We start from the raw sequence: 23,298 nt of genomic DNA on the forward strand, positions 1-23,298 counted from the left end.
GTGCATATATATTTAGGATAGTTAGCTCTTCTTGTTGAATTGATCCCTTTACCATTATGTAATGGCCTTCTTTGTCTCTTTTGATCTTTGTTGGTTTAAAGTCTATTTTATCAGAGACTAGGATTGCAACCCCTGCCTTTTTTTGTTTTCCATTTGCTTGACAGATCTTCCTCCATCCCTTTATTTTGAGTCTATGTGTGTCTCTGCACGTGAGATGGGTTTCCTGAATACAGCACACTGATGGGTCCTGACTCCTTATCCAGTTTGCCATTCTGTGTCTTTTAATTGGAGCATTTAGCCCATTTACATTTAACGTTAACATTGTTATGTGTGAATCTGATCCTGTCATTATGATGTTAGTTGGTTATTTTGCTCGTTAGTTGATGCAGTTTCTTCCTAGCCTCGATGGTCTTTACAATTTGGCATGTTTTTGCAGTGGCTGGTACCGGTTGTTCCTTTCCATGTTTAGTGCTCCCTTCAGGAGCTCTTTTAGGGCAGGCCTGGTGGTGACAAAATCACTCAGCATTTGCTTGTCTGTAAAGTATTTTATTTCTCCTTCACTTATGAAGCTTAGTTTGGCTGGATATGAGATTCTGGGTTGAAAATTCTTTTCTTTAAGAATGTTGAATATCAGCCCCCACTCTCTTCTGGCTTGTAGAGTTTCTGCTGAGAGATCAGCTGTTAGTCTGATGGGCTTCCCTTTGTGGGTAACCCGACCTTTCTCTCTGGCTGCCCTTAACATTTTTTCCTTCATTTCAACTTTGGTGAATCTGACAATTATGTGCCTTGGAGTTGCTCTTCTCGAGGAGTATCTTTGTGGCATTCTCTGTATTTCCTGAATCTGAATGTTGGCCTGCCTTGCTAGATTGGGGAAGTTCTCCTGGATAATATCTTGCAGAGTGTTTTCCAACTTGGTTCCATTCTCCCCGTCATTTTCAGGTACACCAATCAGACGTAGGTTTGGTCTTTTCACATAGTCCCAAATTTCTTGGAGGCTTTGTTCATTTCTTTTTATTCTTTTTTCTCTAAACTTCCCTTCTCGCTTCATTTCATTCATTTCATCTTCCATCAGCGATACCCTTTCTTCCAGTTGATCGCATCTGCTACGGAGGCTTCTGCAATCTTCGCGGAGTTCTCGAAACTTGGCTTTCAGCTCCATCAGCTCCTTTAAGCCCTTCTCTCCATTGGTTATTCTAGTTATCCATTCTTCTAATTTTTTTTCAAAGTTTTTAACTTCTTTGCTATTGTTTTGAATTTCCTCCCGTAGCTGAGAGTAGTTTGATCGTCTGAAGCCTTCTTCTCTCAACTCGTCAAAGTCATCCTCCATCCAGCTTTGTTCCGTTGCTGGTGAGGAACTGCGTTCCTTTGGAGGAGGAGAGGTGCTCTGCTTTTTAGAGTTTCCAGTTTTTCTGCTCTGTTTTTTCCCCATCTTTGTGGTTTTATCTACTTTTGGTCTTTGATGATGGTGTTGTACAGATGGGTTTTTGGTGTGGATGTCCTTTTTGTTTGTTAGTTTTCCTTCTACCAGACAGGACCCTCAGCTGCAGGTCTGTTGGAGTTTACTAGAGGTCCACTCCAGACCCTGTTTGGCTGGGTGTCAGCAGCAGTGGCTGCAGAACAGCGGATTTTCGTGAGACCACAAATTCAGCTGTCTGATAGTTCCTCTGGAAGTTTTGTGTCAGAGGAGTACCCGGCCGAGTGAGGTGTCAGTCTGTCCCTACTGGGGGAGTGCCTCCCAGTTAGGCTGCTCAGGGGTGAGGGACCCACTTTAGGAGGCAGTCTGTCTGTTCTCAGATCTCCAGCTGCGTGCTGGGAGAACCGCTACTCTCTTCAAAGCTGTCAGTCAGACAGGGACATTTAAGTCTGTGGAGGTTCCTGCTGACTTTTTGTTTGTCTGTGCCCTGCTCCCAGAGGTGGAGCCTACAGAGGCAGGCAGGCCTCCTTGAGCTGTGGTGGGCTCCACCCAGTTCAAGCTTCCTGGCTGCTTTGTTTACCTAAGCAAGCCTGGGCAATGGCGGGCACCCCTCCCCCAGCCTCGCTGCCGCCTTGCAGCTTGATCTCAGACTGCTGTGCTAGCAATCAGTGAGACTCCGTGGGCATAGGACCCTCCGAGCCAGGTGCGGGACACAATCTCCTAGTGTGCCGTTTTCCAGGCCCGTTGGAAAAGCGCAGTATTAGGGTGGGACTGACCCGATATTCCAGGTGCCGTCTGTTTCCCCTTTCTTTGACTAGGAAAGGGAATTCCCTGACCCCTTGCGCTTCCCGAGTGAGGCAATGCCTCGCCCTGCTTCGGCTCACGCACAGTGTGCTTCACCGACTGTCCTGCACCCACTGTTTGGCACTCCCTAGTGAGATGAAACCGGTACCTCAAACAGAAACGCAGAAATCACCCGTCTTCTGTGTTGCTCAGGCTGGGAGCTGGAGACGGGAGCTGTTCCTATTCGGCCATCTTGGCTCCACCCCCCTCCCCAAACACAAGAGCTCTTAAATGTAATCTCTGCTTCTAATGGAAGACTCTTAAGTACCCCAAAATGCCAAGATAAAAATTTTCCTAACCTTATAAATTAACATCAAATGCATGAAGAAGCTAAAGGGTAGAATGAGAGAGATTATTATAGGAAGGCAGGAGAGAAGAGGAGAGGACTAAAACAATGAATAGAGGAAAGGCTTTGAAGAGTCTAAGAAAAAATGAGTTCAACAAATCAAATTTTGAAAAATAAACACGACATATTAGAAGCTGGAGTTGACAGTTAAAAATAATAATAAAAACAAATTACAATATGCTTAGAAAAAAAATTCAAAAACGAAATACAGACATTCTGCTCAATGTGATATATATATATCCTAGAAAAACCTCGCACTAAAAATAACAAGGCTTATGGGAGAAAAAAAAGGGTAAGGGATGGACACTCACAACCTATTCAAGTTTGTAACCAGAGAAGTAACAAAAGCAGTAATTGGTACCTGGGAAGATCATTTGCAGGCCCAGGCAAACATCATGTGGTGGTTTAAGGCTAGATCAGAGCATGTTAACACTGTACAACAGAGTTAAGAAAGCCAGCCAACTATGACAATGCAGAGGGAAGAGAAGCAAAGAAGGGAGCCTGCCTCTTGAAAAACCAAGGTAAAAGTAGTGGTGCACCTCTTGGGGAGGAAGCCCTGGGTGTAGGTGCTCATTTCTAATTTTCTTGGTATAGTGTTGAAAAGGCTCCTGCTGTCTTTGCAGCAGAGCTCTGAGTTTTTTCCTCTCCAGCTAAAGGTTATGATTCTACCCCACTATCCCAGCTCTCCTAAACCAGGGATGTTACATATGAATCAACAACTTCCACATTATAATGACACATTTTCCCTATTTTCCAAACACATATGAACCAACCAATATTATAAAGAGGTGCGGTAATTTGGCATATAGTCAGTTGTGCTAACAGTGGTGTTGGTGGCAGGTTAGAACTGTAGTATAAATTCCAAGATACTTTTCTCAATTAGCACCCATCAAATTTCTAAAGCAGAAAAGTAGCCTCAGCTTCATGCTGGAGCTCTATTTACTGGTGCAGCTTCCTTGGCCTAAATATAATAGCCTTAACTTGGGTTTCCGTCAAGCACAGCATCAATCCTCAGGGCCATTCTCTGGGGTTTTCCAGAACTACTACTTAGCTCAGTCATTCAGCATTTACTGGGCACTTCAATATGTCTTCCCTGTTAATCTCCACCTTTGCCAGGCCTCTCTGGCCATCCACCTGGCAACAGAACTGACAGTCAAACTACAATCCCTCTCTGCCACTCTTAGCTTGCCACTGGAGAAATTCACCAGAAAGAAACATGAAGCCTTAAAAGACAGAAAACAGACACAGGAATGTAAAAGCATACTTCAGGGCCCAGAGGGTTCAGAAATTTAAGATTTCAGCTAATAGCCATTTATGAAACTGGTTCTCCAAGACCTGAGAGAAAAGGCAAACTTGGAAAAACACGTTATGTCCCAGGTGAGGATTATTTCATAATTTCAAATATAAACTTCCTATGAAAACAGTATCCTTGATCAAGTGATGGTCATGGCAATATGAAGTTTTATAAATTTCCTGGCCTTATACACTTAAAGGACAAGTAGAATTAGCCAAGCAAAGGGGAGGAAATTCACGCCAAGAAGAGAATACAGCATAAGCAAAGGCAAAAGACGAAAAAGTCTGAAAACACAGACCACTGAGTTGGCCTTAACATCATGCTAGATATCAAATACAGCTAGGAAGGGAGATTATCTGCATCTGAGCTGGTGGGAAAATAGGTACTCTTATATACCAATGGTGAGAATATACAGTAGTAAAATTTCCCTGAATGGCAATTTGGCAATCTTTGGAACAGGAATTCCGGTTCTAGGAATTTAACCCAAAGAAATAATCAGACAAGTGAATTGGGACTGTATGCATACCTATTCATCATAATGTTATTTATAATGGCAAAAAAAAAAAGTCTTTGGTTTCCAATAGAAGATGATTAGGTAAATAAATAATAGCACGCCTGTACCATATAAAGAAAAACAACGCTGGAGCTCTATATTCATTGTGACCAAACAGATGTTCAAAAACTATTATTATAAATGAGAAAAGCATGCTATTTTAAAATAGGGAATTTTAAAGCATGCTATTTTAAAATAGGGAAAATATGTCATTATAATGTGGAAGTTGTTGATTCATATGTAACATCCCTGGTTTAGGAGAGCTGGGATAGTGGGGCAGAATCATAATCTTTAGCATATGCAGTATGAAATTATTTAAGTATTGATAATATTCACAAATAAAATCTGTTAGTATATTCCTTTTTATAGATGTTCAAAACTGTCATTAGTGAGAAAAGCAAGTAATACAGGAGTATACACAGCATGAAACCATTAAAATATGACATACATAAAATCTGTTAGAATGTCAGACGTTTTAAAGTCATAATACAGGACCAGGTGCAGTGGCTCACGCCTGTAATCCCAGCACTTTGGGAGGCTGAGGTGGGTGGATCACCTGAGGTCAGGAGTTCGAGATCAGCCTGACCTGTATGTTGAAACCCCGTCTCCACTAAAAATACAAAAATTAGCTGGGCATAGTGGCAGGCACCTATAATCCCAGCTACTCGGCAGGCTGAGACTGGAGAATTGCTTGAACCCGGGAGGCGGAGGTTGCAGTGAGCCAAGACCGTGCCACTGCACTCCAGCCTGGGCGACAAAGAGACTCCATCTCAAAAATAAATAAATAAATAAATAAATAAATAAATAAATAAATAAATAAAGTCATAACACAGATGAAAAAGAAAAAGAAAAAACTGCCAGGTGTGGTGGCTCATGCCTGTAATCCCAGCACTTTGGGAGGCAGAGGTGGGCGGATCACCTGAGGTAGGGAGTTTGAGATCAGCCTGACCAACATGGAGAAACCCCATCTCTACTAAAAATACAAAATTAGCTGGGCATGGTGGTGCATGCCTGTAATCCCAGCTACTCGGGAGGCTAAGGCAGGAGAATAGCTTGAACCCGGGAGGGGGAGGTTGCAGTGAGCCAAGATCGTGCCATTGTACTCCAGCCTGGGCAACAAGAGCATAACTCTGTCTCAAAAAAAAGAAAGAAAGAAAGAAAAAGAAAAAAATTTAAAAATAAAGAATGTCAGATGTTTACAGTGAGTCACCACAAAGTAATAGAGATTTAGGTAATATTATCTTTTTGTTAATATTTATTTTCTATTTATTCAACAATAAATATGGATTGTAGTTTTAAGTTAATAAACATCTTTTTAAAATACAAGTCTGATTTCCAATACTACTTGTTCCAACAATAACAGATTACTATATTATCAGTTATAAGTTCTATATTTTTATTTTTAGAAAGTACAATACTGTTAACAAACAGAAATAACTCCCAACCGTAGGGAATTTGGGCATTAAGGAAAATGAAAACAAAACAGTTATCATAACCACAATTTCCCATTCCTCCAAATTCATGATATGGAGCTGAGGTTCATTTGTCCCTGAGGAAGCAGTATAGGATCCTAAGAAAAGATGATGGTCCAACTGACAAGAGGAAATAAATCAAATACAATCTCAACCCAGACAGCATTTGTACAGCCCTCAAGAACTTTTCAGACCTTAAACAGTCCCTGAGCATGGAAGTAGGCACTATTGCTACATGTGTTTCAGGCACAAAATATGGACACAGGTCCAAATCATTTTGGAAAAGAAACAAGAGGACATGAGACAAGAAAATCCAAGAAAAACAGATTCAAACTCCCAATCTGCAAAATCTACAGATGGTTTCTCAACCTAAATTAACCTTTCTTTTTTTGATGGATTTTCTAGACAGTTTTCATCACATTTTTTCATAAATGTGAGCTTCATAAAAAGAAGTCAGGTAAATTCACAGCTGGTTACAACAATACTCAAAGAATATTAACACAGACTACACAGGGCTAGAAGGAATATTTAATATGTCACCTTACAAAAATGAAATACAAAGATCTTAAAAGACTATAACACTAAGATGAAACTTGAAGATTTATGTAAGCCCCTATAATCAGACTGTCTGCTTTAAAATCAGCTTCACAAGTATAATGCTAGAAGGGAGTTCTAACTTGTTAGCTGTAAGGTGGGGCCCAGGGGGAAATGTTGGGCATTTTGTTTGACCTCTGTGGCTCCTGCCAACAATTTAGGATAGCTGCTAAAAAAATAACAAAAAGCTTTGGGCCTTAATGAAGACACGGTATGCTTATCAAAAGATGTCCCATCACGGTGCACTGAATCAGGACATAGATTTTAAAAGAAAATGAGTTTACTAGATAGTGAAAAGAAAGAACTATGTGCAACAGAGAATATTAATATCTAAAAGTAAATATTTAAAACAGTTTCATATGGAAATAAAAATCTTTCCAGAAGGCAAAACAATAAATATGCTAAAATTACAATATTTAACACAATATTGAGAAGAATTTAATATTTAGAGCTATCAAGGGAATAAGTTGCCTCATAAACTAGGTAAGCTCCCTACGATTGGAAATATTTATGGAGAGGCTTACCAACCGTCAGGAATGTTGTAAGATCAATTCTTGCACTGGAAAAGAAATACATTAAATATTTCTTTTTTTTTTTGAGACAGAGTCCTGCTCTGTCGCCCAGGCTGGAGTGCAGTGGCGCAATCTCGGCTCACTGCAAGCTCCGCCTCCCGGGTTCACGCCATTCTCCCGCCTCAGCCTCCGGAGTAGCTGGGACTACAGGCGCCTGCCACCACGCCTGGCTAATTTTTTTGTATTTTTTAGTAGAGACGGGGTTTCACCGTGGTCTTGATCTCCTGACCTCATGATCCGCCCGCCTCGGCCTCCCAAAGTGCTGGGATTACAAGCGTGAGCCACCGCACTCGGCCTACATTAAATATTTCTAAGGCCTTTCCCCCAACAGTTTATGTGATTCCCCACCCTACCCTCACCATTAATGTAATTTATGATACCAAATTAAAATTAAACCTTATGCCTCCAAAAGTAAAATTAACTTTTTTCTTTTTTCTTTTTTTGAGACGGAGTCTCGCTCCATTGTGCAGGCTGGAGTGCAGTGGCGCGATCTCGGCTCACTGCAACCTCCACCTCCTGGGTTCAAGCGATTCTCCTGCCTCAGCCTCCCAAGTTGATGGGACTACAAGCGCGTGCCATCATGCTGGGCTAATTTTTGTATTTTTAGTAGAGACGGGGTTTCACCATATTGGCCAGGCTGATCTCGAACTCCTGACCTAGCGATCGCCCACCTCAGCCTCCCAAAGTTCTGGAATTACAGGCATGAGCCACCGCACCCGGCCTTTTTTCTCTTACCTATTCACTTATGAAAAGTATCTCTGATTTTTTATTTCAACTGTCCTACTTTTGCTATTATTTTTGGAAAGCTGTTGGTCACTTGGATTGTGTCTTGAATAAAGACAAGAATATTCAAAGCATATCTACACAGTAACTTATTTTGCAAAGTGATTATTTCTCAATTATGTAAGAGTATACAGGAAAAAAGTAAACAAGCAAAATTTATAAACAGTGATAATCTTTGGATGGTAGGGCTAAATGTAAACGTTTTCTTTTTGTTTTTCTTCTGTTTGTTTTGACACAGGGTCTCCTTCTGTCACCCAGGCTGGAGTGCAGTGGCATAATGTCAGTTTACTTCAAGCTCCACCTCCCAGGTTCAAGTGATCCTCCTGCCTCAACCTCCGGAGCTAGGATTACAGGCATGCGCCACCACGCCTGGCTAATTTTGTATTTTTAGTAGAAACGGGGTTTCTCCATGTTGGTCAGGTTAGTCTCGAACTCCCAACCTCAGGTGATCTGCCCGCCCCGGCCTCCCAAAGTGCTGGGATTACAGGCATGAGCTACTGTGCTCAGCCAAAACATCTTTTAATTGTTACAATTCCTACTCTATAGTAGTAATTAAAATGTCATTGTCCATTTATTCTCATCCTATCTTCCTTTATGATATCTTAAATTACAAGAATAAAATCATGAAAAGGGTTTGCTTAACAATCCCATGGGCCTATAAGGTAATGGTGTAGAAATTCTAATCCTGAAGCCATACCTAGCTCTTCACTAAATTTCAAATATAAATACTAAAGCAAATATGTCATTTGTGCCTACAGTTCCAAATAAAATGCAACATGACATTAAAAGCCTTAATGAATATTTAAATGGCATAAAATAGTTATTTGTTCAAGAACATCTATATTTAAGTACTCTTCCTCTATCAACCTCTTTCCATCTTATCCCTTCATCTATTTTCACCTTAATCTATTCTATTCTATATTAATTATTGCATTTTGACCATTTTAATATATGTTAAAAAATACTTTGAGAAGAACAAAAGTAAAAGCAAATTTTAAATAATAATCATATTCATTTTTAAAGGGGTTGATGGAACTTCTTATCTTTCTTGCCAAATAAATCACACAAACTCAATTAACATTGCTTCTTGCTTATGATGCCTAGCCACCAACAGAATTTTTATTCCATGTAGGCCATTAGTCCTAATAAAATAATGTTTTCCATTAATAAACAAAAAACAAACCAGATTAAAACAGGATATACAACCCCAAAAAGAGACTAGCGGAAGAGTCACAGTAGTTTCATAGCCTCATTAGTAATTAAATTCAAAAATATATTTTGTTCTTTAACCTACAATGAATACTAGTAAAATTTCAGTATATTTTATTTTGCTTTACAAAGTTAAAAGTCAACTCTCAGCCAGGCGCAGTGGCTCACGCCTGTAATCCCAGCACTTTGGAAGGCCAGGGTGGATCACGAGGTCAGGAGATCGAGACCATCCTGGCTAACACGGAAAAACCCCGTCTCTACTAAAAATACAAAAAATTAGCCGGGTGTAGTGGCGGGTTCCTGTAGTCTCAGCTACTCGGGAGGCTGAGGAAGAATGGCGTGAACCTGGGAGGCGGAGAGTGCAGTGAGCCGAGATCACGCCACTGCAGTCCAGCCTGGGTGACAGTGCAAGACTCCGTCTCAACAACAACAAAAAAAAGTCAGCTCTCCAAAATACCTTACAGGCTGGGCACGGTGGCTCACACCTCTAATCCCAGCATTTTGGGAGGCCAAGGTGGGTGAATTACCTGAGGTCAGGAGTTCAAGACCAGCCTGGCCAACGTGGCAAAACCCTATCTCTACTAAAAATACAAAAATTAGCTGGGTGTGGTGGCATGCGCCTGTAGTCCCAGCTATTTGGGAGGCTGAGATGGGAGAATCGCTTGAACCCGGGAAGCAGAGGTTCAGTGAGCCAAGATTACGCCTCTACACTCCAGCCTGGGCAAAAGAGTAAGACTCTGTCTCAAAGTAAATAAAATAAAATAACCTTACAATCTAAATATAAGTTTTTATTCTCTTGATGTACAATAGTAACTATTATACTTAAGGAAAGTTTTGATTTTCATTAAAACTCTGTAATAGCCATTACTGGCTAAAATGGCATTAACTTTATTAGTTGTAGTTTTTCCCAAGAGATAGTGCCACTAAAATAGATAGAAAATTTATAAGAAATTATTGGTACATTATTTAGCTATTATCACTATCCACTATTGGATTATCAACTGAATCCAGGGAAAAGAATGGCTAATGTCATATCCTGGTTGTGGAAGTTTTAAAACATGTTTACAAATTCTTCGACATTCTTCCCATCAAGAGGTAGGATCCATATCACCTCCCACTGAATCTGGACATATTTTAGCAACTCGTTTATAACTCAAAAGGATGAAGTGACACCACATACCTTCCAAGACTAGCTCAGAAAAGGCTCTACAGCTTCTACTCTTGGGCTGTTGGCCTGGGAGAAGTAAGTCACTACTATGTAAGATGTCCAACTTGAGACCACCATGCTGGAGAACTCACATGTTACCATACTGATCAACAACCAGCTGAGTTCCCGGATGGTCAGCATCAACTACCAGCCCTGTGAATGAGCCATCTTAGATCTCCGTCTCAGTGTGAAGCTCTCAGATGACTACGGCTGCAGCCAACAACTGCAACCACATATGATAACCTAAGTGAGAACTGCCTAGATGCCATTCTCACGTTCCTAAGTCATAAAATTGTGAGCAAAATAAAATGGTAATTTTAAGACATAAAGCTTTGGGCAAATTTGCTGCATAACAACAGTAATGACAATCATGGTTTATCCACTTTATAGAAAGAACACTTAGACCAGCAGATAGAAGAACTAGTGCCCAATTTCAACTCCACCACTAACTAGATGGCATTTACTAGCCTGAGTGAATCGGTTAATTCCATGGAATTCAGTTTTTTCATCCATAAATAAGAAAGACAAGATGAATTTATGGTCCCTTTTAGCTCAAGCAGTCATAATTTTTATAACCCTTGAATTGCCTGACACTAATTTTCATTTCGTTTTTGTTGTATCACATGACTTTTCTTTTTTTCTTTTTTTTGAGATGGAGTCTCACTCTGTCACACAGGCTGAAGTGCAGTGGTGCAATCTCAGCTCTGCAACTTCTGCCTCCAGGTTCAAGGGGTTCTCCTGTCTCAGTGCCCTGAGTAGGTGGGATTACATGCATGTGCCAGCATGCTCAGCTAATTTTTGTATTTTCAGTAGAGATGGGGTTTCACCATGTTGGCCAGGCTGCTCTCGAACTCCTGACTTCAGGTGATCTGCCCACCACGGCCTCCCAAAGTGCTGGGATTACAGGTATGGCCCACCACACCCAGCTGACTTTTCTAACTCAAGACTTGACAATAAGTTTAAAACCATAAAGCAAACACCTTATTTTATATATATATATTTATATTTTATATATGTTATATATTATATATAATTTATATTTAATATATAATATATAATACAAATATATAAATATATAATTTATATAAATATGTATATAAAGTACCACTGCATTCTAGCCTGAGAGACAGAGCAAGACCCTATCTCACAGAAAAAAAAAAAAAAAAACATACCATAGATACTTCTGGCTAAGCAACTCTACTTCAAATTCTTAAGTTTTCAAATGCCTAAATGACCCTATTTTTATCCCTTTGGAAAATGTGATCAATATATAAACTATAAAAAGTTTAGCATTCTGGGGCTGGGTGCGGTGGCTCACACCTGTAATCCCAGCACTTTGGGAGGCCAAGGTGGGCAGATCACCTGAGGTCAGGAGTTCAACACCAGCCTGACCAATATGGAGAAACCCCATCTTTACCAAAAATACAAAACTAGCCAGGCGTGGTAGTGCATGCCTGTAATCCCAGCGACTCGGGAGGCTGAGGCAGGAGAATCGCTTGAACCCGGGAGACGGAGGTTGCAGTGAGCCAAGATCACACCACTGCACTCCAGCCTGAGCAATGTAGCAAGACTCTATCTCAAAAAAATAAATAAATAAAAAATAAAGGTCAATGAGTCTAAACTACTTAAATGTATTAAATATACATCACATGCTTTAAAAGTAAATCTTCTCAGCTAAAACAAAAACAATGTATTATGAGAGACTAGGGGCTGAAATAAAGTATTTTAAAGTTGTTAACCTCAAAAAGTATTTACCATGATATTCACACTGAGACATGATCATAATTAAGGAAAAAATGGTTACATAAAACGTACTATAGGCTGGGTGCGGTGGCTCACGCCTGTAATCCCAGCACTTTGGGAGGCCAAGGCGGGTGGATCACAAGGTCAGGAGATTGAGACCATCCTAGCTAACACGGTGAAACCCCATCTATTAGCCGGGCATGGTGGCAGGCACCTGTAGTCCCAGCTACTCAGGAGGCTGAGGCAGGAGAATGGCGTGAACCCAGGAGGCGGAGCTTGCAGTGAGCCGAGATCGCGCCACTGCACTCCAGCCTGGGCAACAGAGCAAGACTGCCTCAAAAAAATAAAAAAAATTTAAAAATAAAATAAAAGTAAATAAATAAATAAATAAATAAATAAATAAATAAATAAATAAATAAAACATACTACACACAGAAGTTGCTAAAACAGAATCTAAGAGAAATGAACATGGATGGAGCAGGAGGCCATAATCCTTAGCCAACTAATGTAGGAACAGAAAACCAAATACCATATATTCTCACTTTAAGTGGGAGATAAATAATGAGAAAATATCGACACAAAGGGAGAAACAACAGACACGGGCCTACTTGAGGTTGGAGGTGGGAAACAGAAGTGAGGACCTAAAAAGGACAGATTAGAAGCAATAGTAATGAACAAAAAAGGGGCAATATTTCAAATTATCTGATATCACCTAGAAATTACTTCTAGAAGAGATTCAAAAGCCCCTCAATACACACACACGTGCACACACAAACACACACACAAGGATGTCCTTCTAGCACCCAACCATAAAATAGAATGTTGTTGCAATGCAGTTGTGTACAATGAAAGTCTCCAAGGGAAATTCAAATGCTAATCTGGAGAGTTTAGGCCAAGATAAAAATGATTGTTACTTCTGTCCTAGACAGAGGAGAAGGCATCTGTGTTGAAGATCAGCTTTTTACATATCCAGAAATAAAATTCAATTCATGAAAATAAAGTAGAATTGTTAGCAAGCCTGTTGGATACATAATGCTAGGCATGCTAAAATAATATGACGGTTCTAACCTACCACATAAATATAAACTTCAGACCACAGATTTTTGTTGTTTTAAATCAAGTCAAGATGCTTATTTTAATAAAGTGCTCTGAACAATAACCAAACCATTTCATCATGCAATAGTTGTCTAAAGTTCCTACTGGCTACAGATATAAGACTCCTGCCCAGGTGGCTTTAGCTAAAGAAGTGCCCATTCATTCACCCATTCATATTCAACTCCTACTCTGAGAACTCGCCTTTTAATAGGCCATTCCCACCTCCCCACAAAATGCCCTTAGAGCAAAATAAACAGTTTAAAACTATATGTGTATTACCAATTACTTCCTTCTTTGGCATACGAAGAATTAGCATTCTTACTCCCACCATTCCCCTCCCCTATCTTCAAAATGGAATTATTACAGTTTAGTTAAAATAATAATGTTTATATGTTTTTGAAAGTCTATTTTAAATACCAGAAAGTTTTTCCCATTTGTCATTATAACAATATGATTCTCAGAAGTTATTTTGTTACAAAACAGAAGGAAAATTTATAAGCTAACCATTTATATAAGTTTTTTTAATTACTCTATTTTATTTAACTAACACACATACAGTGTTTACAATATGCTGGGCACCAGGGCTGTAAATGCTTACATATGTTAACTCATTCAATCCTCACAATATTCTCATGAAATAAGTACTATTACTATCTCCATTTCACAGATAAGGAAATTTAGACATGAAGAAGTTAAGACACTTGCCCAAGGTTACACTACTAATAGGTAAAGGAGCCAGAATTCAAACCCAGGCAGTCTTAATTCCAGAGTCAGACTCCTACACAGCATAATAAACTGCCTCTCCAATCTGATGAAAATTCTTGAAAATTGCCCATAATGAGACTCCACAAAATGTAACATTGTGTGAAAGCCTTTTTAGAGGGGAAAAACTATAAAATTTAAATTTTAAGGTATTAAATCAATTACAAGACTTCCAAAACAGAAACCATCCCTTTAAAAGGAGTATATTTGGCTTAATTCACATTACATTATCAACTCAAAATGAATTTCCAAAAGAAAAAAGATATATATGTTTAAATGTAATTTTATTTTTTAGATTTTATTAAATGTATTAGAAATATGAAATTTAAGTTGAATAAGCAACAAGATTATAAGCAAATATAAATAACAGCAATTTTTCTCATAAATTATGTAATGAAATACAGAAACATAACAATGATTTTTCATATTTATTAACACTATAAAAATTGAAATTTCAAATTGATGGTCTTTTTCCCAGTATATAGTTAAAAAAGAAAAAAATCCCTGACATGTAAAATGTAACTTTATTATAAGATTAGAAAAAGTTCCATTTCATAGTCTTTTAATAAATTATCCTAAACTTAGCAAAATTTTCAAAAATAATTTCATTGTACGTATGACAACTACATGGGTAAATTTGGGGATAGCCTCTGAGGAGAAATCTCTACCTCTTTCTACTCACTTTTAAACTGTGAAAAAGAAAAATGAATTATAAACAAGAAGTAAAAATTTAGTTATAGACCTTGTTCTGTCACTAAGTAATTGTGTGATCTAGGCTTCCCAGAAGCCATTATGGGCTTCAGTGTCCTTATCTATAGAATGAGAAACTTAAACTACATAATGCCTACAAATCTATATAGTTTTAGAACTATAAAAAAAGTATAAAATAATAAAAAAGTATTAAAAAAGTATAAAATTATACTTTTTAAAAAGTTTTGAACTTTAAATCTCACCTCATCTGAAGAATCTACTTGTCCCAAAGTTCCTGTTGCACCTACAAAACCTTTGGAGGAGAAGAAAAATAGTTGTCCTTCATAGTTGCTACATATTGCTTTATTTTCAAATTATTCTGAGAAATACAAATATCAAAAAGCTAAGTTTTGTTACATTAGGACACCTCATTCTAACAGTTATCTTGGCAAAGTCCAACTTTTTTTTTTTTTTTTTTTGAGACAGGATTCTTGCTCTGTTGCTCAGGCCGGAGTGCGGTGGCACAATCACACCTCAATGCAACCTCCACTTCTGAGATTCAAGCAATTCTCCTGCCTCAACTTCCCAAGTAGCTGGGCTTACAGGCGCCTGCCAGCACACCCAGCTAAGTTTTGTATTTTAGTAAAGACGACATTTCACCATGTTGGCCGTTCTGGCCTCAAAACTCCCAACCTCAGGTGATCCACCCACTTCGGCCTCCCAAACTGCTGGGATTGTAGGCATGAGCCTCCGTGCCCAGCCTCCAACATTTATCTAAATTTGGACCTAATAGGTTGATACTTCAATAGGAATTCTCCAGTGAAAACTCAGATTTAATACAGTAATTACAAATGGTGTTTCAGAAGGACCTCTTTTTAGTTTTAAACCATAGTTTACTAAAATATTGAGGTAGTAAAGTTTTGGGCTACTCTTGAATAGCAACTGTACATTTTTCATGAGTTAGAACCAGAACCTTAATAAGCTAATCAAATTCCATTTAAGAAAAATGCATTCTCTTCTTTGGTCAATCTATTCTTTTTTGCCTCTAAATTTTTACTACTTTTATTACTTTTCTTAAAAAGAATAATACTGTTTTAGCTCAAAATAAATTTTTTCAATAATGAGTAAAGTTTGAGAGGTTTTTTTGGTTTTAATACAGAAAAGTTACTACTGTTCAAATTAAATATTTAGACAAACCTTGAACAGCCAGAGAACTAGTACCAGCAGATGGCTCCTGCACACCATATACAAGCTTATCCTCAGGATATGTAAGTCCAGAGCTCTTTAAAGCTATAAGGTACTTTTCATGACTTTTCTTTACACAAGCATTTTCTCCAAGACCTAATTAAAACAAACTTCAAATCAGAAAAAAATATTCCATTCAAAATCTCAGTATGGTCTCTTCATTAACTAATATCTATAAATAGGTGAATATTCTAATGGAGTGGGAGCCCTAGAATGAATAATATCAGATAGATTCGAATAACATTTTTGTGCTTATGTTTAGCACTAACAATCCTAGAATACACAGCATGTTTACACCAAATAATGAAATCTACAAAGTAGGTGAGCATCTAAAATATCCAAGGGAATGTGGGGCACAAAAATTAATAAGACATGATCCGAGCTTTCAAGGAACCTGAAAATTACTGTAAAGAAAGTCAGAGAGGTAATATGGTAGATAATAATTATGTAGTGGAATTCACCTTCTGGTTTGACAGTCTGTGCTCTCATAATACCAAGCATGCAGTTATCGAAAGCAGAGTGCTTGGGAAAGGCGTATGAATGTTTTGTATAACAATACACCATTCAACAATTCCAAGTTTTATAACTTAAGCTGTATATTAGAAAATCCTAGGCCATACAACACAAAAACTTAAAATACCAAAAGTGAAAACATAGACATGATGGTTGTTACTGTTTTTTTTTTTTTTTTTGAGACGGAGTCTCGCTCTGTCGCCCAGGCTGGAGTGCAGTGGCGCAATCTCAGCTCACTGCAAGCTCTGCCTCCCGGGTTCACGCCATTCTCCTGCCTCAGCCTCTCCGAGTAGCTGGGACTACAGGCGCCCGCCACCACGCCTGGCTAATTTTTTTTTGTATTTTTAGTAGAGACGGGGTTTCACCGTGGTCTCGATCTCCTGACCTCGTGATCCGCCCGCCTCAGCCTCCCAAAGTGCTGGGATTACAAGCGTGAGCCACCGCGCCCGGCCTGTTACTGTTAAAGAAAGGGGATCACTTCTCAGCCTTGTGTTTAAAGAAAGAGAGGTAGAGCCGGGCGTGGTGGCTCATGCCTGTAATCTCAGCACTTTGGGAGGCCAAGGCTGGCAGATCACCTGAGGTCAGGAGCTCAAGACCAGCCTGGCCAACATGGTAAAACCCTGTCTCTACAAAAATACAAAAATTAGCTGGGCATGATGGCGGGTACCTGTAATCCTAGGTACTGGGGAGGCTGAGGCAGGAGAATCACTTGAACCCAGGAGGCAGAGGTTGCAGTGGGCTGAGATCACGACACTGCACTCCAGCCTGGGCAACAGAGCAAGACTCTGTCTCAAAAAAATTAAAATAACATAACATAACATAATATAACATAACTAAAATAAAATAAAATAAAATAAAATAAAGAAAGAAAGGTAGAGCATAATTATCATGTCACACCAAAAGTTAGGAGACCTAGGTTCCAGTACCAACTCCAACATAAATTAATTGTGAGGTTTAAACAGGCCATTTCATTTTTCTAGGGCTCAATTTCCTCATCCATAAAACAAGAAGTTCTCTTAATAACTTCCAGCTTTAGCATTCTATGAAAATTCTACAATTTACCTTTAAGTTCTAAAAGACTCAATTTCTTATCATTATAGTAATATATGTAAACTATAAATTTTTTCTAACATTTTACTCACCAGAAGTCAGATCTTTGTAGTTTTGCTGGTTTGTCAAAACCTGAGTAAGAACAGACCGCATTGCTCCTCCCATTTTAGTTAGGTCTTCTAAAAAGGAAATTTGAGGTTCCAAAAGCTGAAGGACTTTGTTAAGGTCCTTTTCTGATGGTCCATCAGCTGCTAAAATAAAAAAAGAAAAAAATCAAATAAGGGTAATTTTCTTTAAAATATCTTACTAAAAATAACAGCATTTATTCTTTTAAAATTATAATGGCTTAAATTACAGTATTTTATAATCAAAAAAGTCAATACAAGAACTCTGTTTAGAAATTGGTATCTGCCCAGCACCTAGCCAAGGAAGGGTAGACTTGCTCAGGAATTCAGTCCTTTGGAAAACAGTAGATGGAAAAACACAGATGACCTCCTAAGATATGAAGCACTTAATTTGTGTAAGAAGCATTTAAATATAAAAAATTAGCCGAGTGTGGTGGTGCACGCCTGTAGTCCCAGCTACTCAGGAGTCTGAGGTAGGAGGATGGCTTAAGCCTGGAGGTGAAGGTGGCAGTGAACTGAGATCATGCCACTGTACTCCAGCCTGGGCGACAGAGTGACACCCTGTCTCAAAAACAACAAAAAGAAGCAGCAGCATTTGATCTGTGGGCCCTATATTTCCACATATATAAATGTCATCATTAAGATCGTTTCAAAAAAAGATAGTATTTAAGAAAAATTTCAGATCACATCCTAGAATAAAACAAGATATAACTCAAATACATTGAGAGTAGTATAAGAGTATTATGTCAAATTTAAACCTGTATAACAAATAACCTATCCCCTATAATATTCCAAAAATACAGATACATGTTAGATGAAGGTCAAAGCAACTAAAGTGAATGATAACTTTTCATAAATATGAATAATTGTATTAAAAACTAAAAAAAAACAGGCAAATAGAGATGGAGAGAAAGAAAAGAAGCTTGAACAACTGAAAAAGAACATTAAAGATGAAAAATATAGAGAGGTTTTACAGAAGCCGAGGTCTAAAAGGAAGGAAATGAATACAGAAATTTATAGCTTAACCATAATTGTTTTTAAAACAAAAACAAACAAATGAACAAAACCACACCTATAAAAGAGGTAATGGAGAACCTGTGTGCCCAGGAAAGGGGATGTCCATTTCATTCAACATTTATTCAGAATCTCAAAACCTACTTTCTCAGTGTAAAGCTAATGTTATACATTATTCAATTTTATATTCTCTCCAGTGACATATATAGTAATATAGTAGATGTTTAATTAATGTTTGCTCTCGGTTTTCAAGGGCTCTGAAACAAACTCTAACACAGATATAAGGATTATTGGATGAATGAGAAACAGAATTGAAAGAAATTGGGAAAGAACAAGATCTCTGAGCTTTCATTACCTTGGATTGGTTATTGCAAGCCCTTTTTTAAATTTAATTTTAAACAGCAATGTCTACACAAAAATGCAGAATTTTGGCTGGGCACAATGGCTCACACCTGTAATCCCGGCACTTTCAGAGGCCAAGGCGGTGGATCACCTGAGGTCAGGAGTTTAAGACCAGCCTGGCCAACACAGTAAAACTCCATCTCTACTAAAAATACAAAAAATTAGCCGGGCGTGGTGGCAGGCGCCTGTAATTCCAGCTCTTTGGGAGGCTGAGGCAGGAGAATTGCTTGAACCCAGGAGGTGGAGGCTGCGGTGAGCTGACATCGCACCACTGCACTCCAGCCTGGGCAATAAGAGCGAAACTCCATCTCAAAAAAAAAAAAAAAGGCAGATTTTTTTTTGCACAGACAGAAATTAATGCTGAACAGAAGTAGTAATATAAGGAAGAAACTTCCACGAACCTACATTCATGCAGATCATCTTTAGATAAAAAAATGCTTCCATTTTTTCCTTCGTGTTTTCAGATAACAGATAATTATAAAGCTATGTACTTATGTTGTCTACGTTTTATAAAGACTGTTATGTCAACAACAAAAAATATAATACACTTTCATGTGAAGTACTCTTTCATTAAACTAATAATAAGCTTTAAGGTTCTCATAATAAATAATTTCTATTTCTAAAATAGGATACCTGTAATACAAAATGTAAATTCCCAAAAAGGTCTCCTAACTAGTATATGAGAAATAATGCATAAGGCAATTTCAATAACCCAGCTAGTAACTGGTTCCTTCATTCCGAAGAGACAGTAATTTGGAACCAAATCAAAATAATATTTTTCTTCATATATTCTTTTTTCTTTTCTTTTTTTTGGGGGGCAGTGTGGGGCACAGGGTCTCACTCTGTCACCCAGACTGGAGTGTAGTGATGTAATCATAGCTCACTGCAGCCTTGAACTCCTGAGCTCAAGGGATCCTCCTGCCTCAGCCTCCCAAGTAGCTAGGACTGCAGGCACATGCAACCACCACATCCAGCTAACTTTTAAAAATGTTTGTAAAGACAGAGTCTCTATGTTGCCTAGCTGGTCTTGAACTCCTGGCTTCAAGCAATCCTCCTCCCTCAGCTCCCCAAAGTGCTGGGATTACAGGTATGAAACACCATGCCCAGCTTATTTTTCTATATTTTAAGATATCTACTCTGTTAAGTAGAAGTACTTAACAAAGGATTTTATGTTTTTGCTTAAATTGTACAAATAAGGAAGTATAATGGTTTGCTCACAATAAAGATAACAAGACAGTTTTAGAAATGAGGACATTATATAACACTCCCCTACACTTTAAGGATGGAGAGAGAAGATGAAAATGTGTGCCACAGTTTCAAAATGAATATAAAATTATTTATAGTACTAAATAATTTTAAACCTCTAAAAATAATGCAAAATGTAATCTCTTATAGAACAGAAATTCAGGTATCATTAGAAAGGTAAAAAACATCATAAAAAGTTAATAAATTTGATTCATACTACTGATGAATATCTGTAACTGACAATGTCAGACTGAGAATTTTTAATAGATACCTAAATCCAAATATTTACCTAACTGAAGTATGTTAATCAAGATTGTGATTAAATCTTAAAAAGTAAGAAGAACATCTGTAATTTTCTCTTTTAAATATTAACATGATGATTATACACCCATATATTCTACCAGTAATCTGGAAGTCAGCAATTTGACCCTATAAGTTATTATATAATATATAGAGAGAATAAAAATATATACAGACTTCTAAAAAAAGTTGATAAAACATTTTATCTTCTAAAAATCTAAGTTAAATTTAAACATTTCCAGGAGTTCTCAATTCTGCTTTATCATAATATTGCAAATAAAGTCACGTTAACCCCACAAAATGGTTACTTCCTCATCTGCAAAAGCTCAAATAAGTCTGATCAAAAACATTTATGACCTCAGAAGCAGAAAGCACGAAACTACATCTACTACAACATATAAGGTTATATAATTTATTTTTAGTGTGTTTCTATTCAATCCATATTTTATAGTCATCTCTTTTTAAATGTTAAGCAAAAAAATGGTATCTGAAAAAATTCACCTCATAATTAATACTAAAACTTTGTAAATTTACAATTTAAAAAGAGTACTAACAAGAAGTAGATTAAAACATACCTGGTTCATTATAGCCTTCTCTTAAGTACTGAATAAGACAAAATATAAATCTTGGAAGAACAAATTCAGACATCATCAGTAAGTCTTTAGGGACACAGGGAATATTTGAACTTGATTTAATTTGATGCCTTTTACAAAACCTGTAATGTGAAAAAGAAAAAAATTAACAGTAATGTCTAATCAGCTAAAAATATATTATTTCTATTTACAATATTCATAAATGGAATACAGGCCAATAAATCCTCCTTTATGATTTTTAAGGTACCAGATTAAAAGAATGTAATTTTAATCAGTGTTTATATAAAAAATGGCACTCAGGTATATTTTTCCCAAGAAAAGACCATACTATTAATAGTTAAATTCCAAGTAGAATACAAAACGAAAATCTCATTACAGGGCACATTTTTTTTAACTGAAATTTATTACTTTCAGGTATCACTTTATGACTTCCACTCTTTTAAACCATTAAGTACAAGTTGATCACTTCAAAAGCATTTACATTTTTCCTATTTCTAACTTATTGCATTAATGAATAGCTAAGTGATACAAAAACTTGAAGTTTATTTTAAAAGTTTATACACTGAAGTGTATACATTCCTTCTCATCTTGTTTACATTTTTTTTTTTTTTTTTTTTTTTTGGAGAGTCTTGGTCTGCCGTCCAGGCTGGAGGGCAGCGGCACAATCTCGGCTCATTGCAACCTCTGCCTCCCAGGTTCAAGCGATTCTCCCACCTCAGCCTCCCAAGTAGCTGGGACTACAGGTGTGCACCACCACACCAGCTAATTTTTTTTATTGTTAGTAGAGACGAGGTTTCACCATGGTGGTTGGCCAGGCTGGTCTCGAACTCCTGACTTCCGGTGCTCCGCCCTTCTCGGCCCCGTAAGCCACTGTGCCTGGCCTATATTCACTTTCAAGTATGATTAGTATGCTTAAGCAAAAATGAAGTTAACTCTTCTTTTTTTTTATTTTTCCTTAAAGTCAGGGTCTCGCTTTGTCACTCACATGCATCCTGGAAGTCCTGGGCTCAAGCAATCCTCCCACCTCAGCCTCAGGCATGTGCCACCATGCCTGGCTAATTTTTTTATTTTTACTTTTCGTAGAGACAAGGTCTTGCTACATTGTCAAGGCTGATGTACAACTCTTGGCCTCAAGCGATCCTCCAGCCTTGACCTCCCAAAGTACTGGGATTGTGAGCCACTGTGCCCCACCCTGAAGAAAACTATTCTATAGTCAACATCCAAATAATCACAAATAAGTTATTCTGTGACCAAACACATAATTACCACATTAAACATGTAAAATGCCTAGAAATAAGTAGAAGGGAAGAGAAGCTATTTAAGCTGTAAAATATAAAAGATCTGAATAAATAGAGAAAAACAATATTCCTAAACGGAAAAATTGATCTTTTTTTTTTTTTTTTTTTTAAGACAATTTTAGCCGGGCACCGCGGCTCATGCCTGTAATCCCAGCACTTTGGGAGGCCGAGGCCAGTGCATCACCGGAGGTCAGGAGTTCAAGACCAGCCTGGACAACATGGCAAAACCCCATCTCTACTAAAAATACAAAAATTAGCCAGGCATGGTGGCACGAGCCTATAGTCCCAGCTACTTGGGAGGCTGAGGCAGGAGAATTGCTTGAACCCGGGAGGCGGAGGTTGCAGTGAGCCAAGACCGTGCCACTGCACTCCAGCCTGGGTGACTGAGCGAAGCTCTGTCTCAAAAAATAATAATAATAATAATAAAAGACAGTTTCCCCAGGCTTAATGCCATTAGATTTACATCCCAACAGAATTAATCACAAACTAATTCTAAAGTTCAAATGTAAGATCATATTTGTGAAAAACACCATTAAAGCTTGAAAAAAAATGGTTAATGATAATGAACTGGACCTTAAAGCACAGTATAAAATTATTTTAATTAAAATTCTGTGGTAATGTGCTAACATCAATGGACCACAATGGGCCGGACGTGGTGGCTCATGCCTATAATCCCAGCATGTTGGGAGGCCAAGGCTGAAGGATCACTTGAGGCCAGGAGTTCAAAACCAGCCTAGGTGACATAGCAAGACCCAGTCTACCAAAAAAACTTAAATAATTTAAAATGAACAATAATGAAGTCCAGAGAAAGAACATACAAATTTGTGATAAATGTGACATCTCAAATCAATATGGTGGAAAGAAGACTTAATAAACTACTTTAGAACAAAATTTACTATTATTTAAATACAGGAAGCAAATTTGATTCCTATCTTA

General features: G+C 37.9%; 1 protein-coding gene across 4 annotated transcripts in view; it reads right to left on the reverse strand.

The window, feature by feature from the left end:
* UBR3 (ubiquitin protein ligase E3 component n-recognin 3) overlaps positions 1 to 23,298 on the reverse strand; it is a 270,447-nt gene that overhangs the window by 201,331 nt on the left and 45,818 nt on the right. For 2 of the 4 annotated variants that reach the window (XM_058441287.1, XM_058441284.1), the window contains exons 2-5: positions 21,047 to 21,186; positions 17,478 to 17,636; positions 15,775 to 15,918; positions 14,841 to 14,890 (exon numbers count right to left, since the gene is read on the reverse strand). In XM_058441287.1, the coding sequence (XP_058297270.1) occupies positions 14,841 to 14,890; positions 15,775 to 15,918; positions 17,478 to 17,636; positions 21,047 to 21,186 (493 nt within the window). Of the gene's footprint in view, positions 1 to 14,840; positions 14,891 to 15,774; positions 15,919 to 17,477; positions 17,637 to 21,046; positions 21,187 to 23,298 lie in introns of those variants that run through there. The other 2 variants (XM_058441285.1, XM_058441288.1) reach the window with 2 other exon arrangements.

The sequence above is a fragment of the Hylobates moloch genome, unplaced genomic scaffold (genome assembly GCF_009828535.3).
Source record: "Hylobates moloch isolate HMO894 unplaced genomic scaffold, HMol_V3 SCAFFOLD_1, whole genome shotgun sequence".
NCBI classification, from domain to species: domain Eukaryota; kingdom Metazoa; phylum Chordata; class Mammalia; order Primates; family Hylobatidae; genus Hylobates; species Hylobates moloch.